The sequence below is a fragment of the Silene latifolia genome, chromosome 8 (assembly GCF_048544455.1).
Source record: "Silene latifolia isolate original U9 population chromosome 8, ASM4854445v1, whole genome shotgun sequence".
NCBI classification, from domain to species: domain Eukaryota; kingdom Viridiplantae; phylum Streptophyta; class Magnoliopsida; order Caryophyllales; family Caryophyllaceae; genus Silene; species Silene latifolia.
Genome location: NC_133533.1, coordinates 50,065,490 through 50,071,335, shown reverse-complemented (window position 1 = coordinate 50,071,335; position 5,846 = coordinate 50,065,490). Strand labels below are relative to the sequence as shown.

The following is a 5,846-nucleotide window of genomic DNA, read 5'->3' as shown; positions in this document are numbered from 1 at the left end:
TTCCCTGAACGACTGCTTGATCCGGTATTAAAGGCAGAATATTCTCCATAATTGCCAGTAATAATTGCTAATTATTCCTCCCTTAATTCTTTTTTGCATTTTGCGTAATCTTCACACTTAATGCTGCGTATATAATTCCTTTATTATACGCGGATATGGTCTAATATCGTCCTGATATTTTGACCGTTGTCCTCTCCATGGCCTGGCGCCTATCTTCATGTGCCGTGATAGCCTGACACCCTGACAGCCTGGCAGTCAGGTTCAGATGAGACACTCATCAGGAAGGTTTGCGGATTTCCAGGCCTAACATGTACTATAAAAAGGGTTGGTTCTTCTTTCGATTTACAAAGGATCAGGATCTTTGTACTATTCTGCGGGGTAGTACCTGGAGCCTAGGTAGTCATTCTTTTGTTTTCAAGAAGTGGCATCCGAATATTTCAAAGGAGCTTGATACTGTGTCTAAGGTTCCTGTCTGGGTCACCTTGCCTGACTTAGATCCATTATTCTGGTCTGAGAAAGCTTTGAGTAAGATTGCGAGCAAGATTGGTAATCCCTTATATGCTGATCCTGTTACAACTCATAAGGAGAGGCTGCCTTTTGCTAGGATAATGGTCGAGGTGGACTTATCTCAAAAGCTCACTGATGATGTTCTCTTATATACTCCTTATAGTTAAGTTTTGCAAAGGGTGGTTTACGAATGGCTGCCATTTTACTGTACTCATTGCAAGAAACTTAGGCATGAAGAACATAAGTGTAGACTTCACATAACAGTGGAGAAGGATGACCAAAATGTACAGGTGACAAATACTGAGGGCACTCTGGAGCAGACTGTTTTACAGTTGGACTCAGTTACAGTGGAGAAACCTTTAGTCACTGCTAAGACAAGGAGTATGAGAATTGTTCTTGTGCTTAGTGTTGTGGCTGGGGACAAGGTGGAGCTGCATTTTGAGGAACGGGATTTTAGTGAGGAGGAGGACCCACCCCCCTTACTTTCTCCATGAAGATAGGAGTTTTGGAACATATGAGGTATGAATAAAGACTTCAAGCAACATGAAGTAGTGTATTTCTTTAAAGCTAATAAACTAGATATTATGGGAATTTTGGAGACTAGAGTACGTGCTCCTAAGTTTGATTATATTAGAAGGAAAGGTTTTAGATTATTTCATGTTTTAAATAACTATGAACATCACTCCAATGGGCGGTTGTGGGTGATCTGGAATAAAGCCAATTTGAGGATTACTGCCCTCTCTAGTGGGAATCAATGAATTCATATTCAAGAAGATGATCCTGGATGTGCAACTTTCCAGGCTTCTTTTATGTGTGGACTCAATTCTGCAGAAGAAAGATATGATCTCTGGACCTTCCTTCAGCATATTAGACCCCATTATCCTTGGGTGTGTCTTGGGGATTTTAACTGTGTCAGGTCGGTTGAGGAGAGAATCAGTGATACTGCTCCCAATTTGCAAGCTATTGATGATTATTTCTTCCAAAAAAAAAGTTGCAGCTTGGAATGTAAGGGGATTTAATAATCCTATTAAGCATAGTGAGGTTAGGAATTATATATATAAAAGAATAAATTGGATCTGATTGCTCTATTAGTAACCAGGGTTAAGAAAACTAAGGCTAAGAACATTCTTAAGAAATATTTTGGTAATTGGAATAGTATCTGTAACTATGATAAACACTACAATGGGAGAATTTGGGTGCTTTTTAATCCTCGTACAGTTTCCATTAGTACTACTCAGGTTGAGGCTCAAGTAATAAGTTGTTCAGTTCATCATTTTGAGACCAATAATGATATCAGTCTTGGTTTTGTTTATGGGAGTAATGATGTTGTCCAGAGAGAAGCTTTGTGGGATTCTCTTCGTTCTGCTGCTTCTTATAATCCTTGGATGGTGTTAGGTGCTTTTAATGTAGTTAGGTGCCCTGAGGAAAAGCTTAGCTCTAATCCTCCCCTTTTACATGAGATGCTAGAGTTTAACTCTTGTGTTTCTGACTGTCACTTGGATGATATTAGTAGCCCTGGGTGTGATATGACCTAGACTAACAAGCAGGAGCCTGGTGCTAGGGTTTGGTCTAAGCTTGATAGGGTGCTTATCAATGGTCCTTGGACTTCTTCCTTTCCTGGTTCTCATGCTATCTTTCAAGAAGCCGGTATTTCTGATCATTCCCCAGTTTTAGTCTTTATTTCTGAGGACAAGAAGATTTTGAAGAGATTCAGTTTTCTGAATAGTTGGATGAGCACCCTGACTACTTGGCCACTGTTCAAAATGATTGGTTCTCTTCCAAAGCTGGTAGTCATATGTTCTGTTTGTTTGAGAAGCTTAAGTCTGTCAAGCATGCTTTTTCCAAGTTGCATAGTAAGAAATTTAGTAATATCTCCCTCGGAGGTAAGGAAGCTAAAACCCAGTTACTTCATTGCCAACAACATTTTCAGATTGATCCTTTTTATGCTGCCTTGATTCAGGAAGAGCAGAAATGGCTGTAGGAGTTTACAAAATTTAAGAATGTTGAATTAAATATTTTACAACAAAGGGTCAAGCTTAAGAATATACAGCTTTCTGATAGTGGCTCTAAATATTTTTTTGCCAAAATTTCTAAACGTCAGCACTATCAAGTAATTGGTGTTATTCTTGACCATACTGGAGTAATGCAACAAGGTATTGATAAAGTAGGGGTAGCTTTCCAGAGCTACTATCAGGGTTTGTTGGGGGAGGCCAAACCTGTTGCTGGATTAGCTACTATTTATATCCCTCGTGGTCCTAAGATTACTGAGGAGGACACTTTAGTCCTGATTCAGACTGTTTCCATTGAGGAAATTCGAGATGTTGTGTTTAGTATGAATTCTAATAGTAGTTCTAGGGTGGATGGTTTCTCTGCTGGTTTCTTTAAGTCAGCTTGGAGTATTGTTGGTGGTGATTTTTGTAGGGATGTTTAGAGTTTCTTTAGGACTGGCAAGATGACTAAGGAAGCAAACTCGACTATTATTTCTCTTATTCCTAAAAAGGACATTCCTAGTACTGTGATGGACTTCAGACCTCACTACGCCAAATAAGACATCCAATAATGGTCAAATAATGCAAATTACCATTTTTAAATAGAAACACGGGACCGTTATTGCAACGACGGTTGTTAAATATATACCACGGTTGCACAAATAACACGCGACCGTTATATAACATCAAGAACCGTTATAAAATCTTTTAAGAAACAGTTGTTAAATCTTAAGAACGGTTTCAAATCCGTTGTCGTAGTTTACTATTGTGGACAAGGGAAATTTACATCCACACGAGAATATGTGATTTAGAGTCGCCATTAATTTTTAAATGGAATTTAGAAACCAAGTAGAGATTTAGGTTCATTTGAGTTTACGTATTATGAAGTTTGATTAAATTCTTTAATTAACACCCAACCCCGCCCGTTGCAATAACGGTCTCTACTAATAGAAAACAATGGCTATATTGGCTACGAGTTCATATATGCAATCGTTGTTTTAAAACCCTAGCATGTGACATCAATTCTATGTCGATTTAATGCAATTAAACTTCGGCGAGTTATTTAGCATGTCAAGTTCATTAACTATTCTAGTAAATAAACAAAAAGGAGATAGAGAAGAAAGTTTACTTATCTTTAGCATAAGATAGATTAGTAAATATTAATTGCATAACAATTACAATAATAATTGAAAATCAAACAACAAACGAATGCAAAAGAGCAAACCAAGGAGGGTACGCATAACGAGGTTGGCCGAGACCTATTCGGTCAATTTGGGATCGTACAAGACCTATTCTAAGTCAAGTCGGGTTTCATTCATGTGACATGTGATAAACAATCAAGTTAGATTAAGTTACTTCATAACTAATCTGATTAAAACAAACATGCAATCTTCACTTTAATTATTTCATAACTAAATTAGACATGTGAGTAAACAAGTGAAAATAAGACTAATTCTTAGTCTTAGAAGAAAACGTGACCTATGAAGGATTCAAACATATGAGAAAAAGAAATCAACACAAACAATTCTATTCATGCGATTTCATGGAATTCTAATTAATCATATCCAATTAGTTAAAGCAAAACATGTGAATTAATAAACAATCAAGTTAGATTAAGTTACTTCATAACTAATCTGATTAAAACAAACATGCAATCTTCACTTTAATTATTTCATAACTAAATTAGACATGTGAGTAAACAAGTGAAAATAAGACTAATTCTTAGTCTTAGAAGAAAACGTGACCTATGAAGGATTCAAACATATGAGAAAAAGAAATCAACACAAACAATTCTATTCATGCGATTTCATGGAATTCTAATTAATCATATCCAATTAGTTAAAGCAAAACATGTGAATTAATAAAAAAGATTTCATCTTTTATATGTTAACATGCGAAAAATATCAGATCTAAACAAATTCTAAGATAGATCTAACAAAAGAACATAATTAAACAAGTTCTATGCTTAATTGAATAAACATGTGATACGTGCAACAAGATTGTCAGAAATCATTCTAATTCCTAACATAAAATAAATCCACATGTAATATAAGCCATCCATCAGCATTAACAACAACATATTATATCTCATCCTCCTTAATACATAAATTATATCACAATAATATCGAACTCAACATGCAAACGAGTTAGTTAGCGATATAAACAATATATGATAATAATTGAAGAAAACGAATTAAAGGAGGAAAAAGAGAAAGGTATTATTGCACCCTCAACCAACATGTACCGTTGACAAAGTTGTAGTGTCGTAATCGATTGTGGATATTGTCTTGAGGGGCCGCCTTCGACGAGTTTGTTTGCAAAACCGAAATCTTCTTAGAAAATAAAGGTTGATTTTGTATTTAGCTTTGTGAATTCGTTACTAATCCGATTTTAGATCTGAAAGATGTTTTAGAAACCTAATAGAGTCTAGTTTTTAGATATGGGATTTAGATCAGATTGTTTTAGGGTTTGTGTCTCGTGTCTAGTGATTTGATGAGGGTTTAAGCTTTGAATTGTATTAGCTTCCTTTTTTTGAATGAAGGATGAATGAAGGGTATTTATAGTGAAAGGCTTGCTTGGGGGAGGTTTTATGTGAGTTGGACGGTTCACATAAAAAAATAAAGAGAATTTTCCAATTTTTAAACTCCTTCCAAATTCAGATACATTCTCTTAACAAAAGAAAAGATATCGATTGAATTATGGAAAGTAAGGAAGTCTTACTCTCACACGTTTGGAATAAGCAATGTGAACGAGATTTACGAGCTTATTTTAATGATTTGTAACTTCCTAAAAGATAAATTTATCAGTTATGAAAAAGATACCGATAAATATTTTACCTTAAAGAAAGACTGGATTGAAATTAGGAAAGCGAAATAAACTCTTTTTTGGCAGTTAGTGTTGTCCGAAATTTTGGAGGCTTTTTATGGTTATTTTCTGAGTTGGAAGTTCCTAAAATAATATTAATTAGTCTTATTAATATTATAGATATGTTTCCTACTAGAATTGGAATATTTGGATTGAATTTATGGAAGGAAAAATAACAACTTCTTAAAAGTTGTAATTCACGGTTTTGGCAACGAATCAGGAGTGGTATTTGACTGATATTTTTAACTGGATAAGGCTTAGTGGGTAGGCTTGAGTGTCTATTTTGGATAGGTGTTGGTTCGAGCTTGAGCTTCGACGCTCATGGTAGGTCGATCTGACCGTAAGTGAGCAAAGGTCGAGGCTCGGGTTTTATTTGGGTAGTTGTGTCGATGGGAGGTATAAAGTGGGCTAAAAGTGGTAGGTTGGGTTGCGAGCAAGGATATTTGAACACTAGACTCTCTTTAGATAAAAATGGATTAGAAATAT

At 35.6% G+C, this 5,846-nt stretch overlaps 1 protein-coding gene across 1 annotated transcript; it reads left to right on the top strand.

The window, feature by feature from the left end:
- Positions 1-308: 308 nt before the first annotated feature.
- LOC141595151 (uncharacterized) lies at positions 309-2,042 on the top strand. The gene is made up of 4 exons (XM_074415123.1): positions 309-647; positions 729-932; positions 1,308-1,512; positions 1,600-2,042. The coding sequence occupies exons 1-4, from the start codon at positions 309-311 to the stop codon at positions 2,040-2,042; spliced, it is 1,191 nt and encodes a 396-aa protein (XP_074271224.1).
- Positions 2,043-5,846: the final 3,804 nt, after the last annotated feature.

Excerpts from the sequence above, each read along its gene's own strand:
- LOC141595151 (XM_074415123.1), top strand. The coding sequence starts at position 309 with ATGTACTATAAAAAGGGTTGGTTCTTCTTTCGATTTACAAAGGATCAG. Across the intron at positions 648-728 it reads CTCAAAAGCTCACTGATGAT|AAACTTAGGCATGAAGAACA; the intron begins GTTCTCTTATAT and ends ACTCATTGCAAG. Across the intron at positions 933-1,307 it reads GTGTTGTGGCTGGGGACAAG|GCTTCTTTTATGTGTGGACT; the intron begins GTGGAGCTGCAT and ends GCAACTTTCCAG.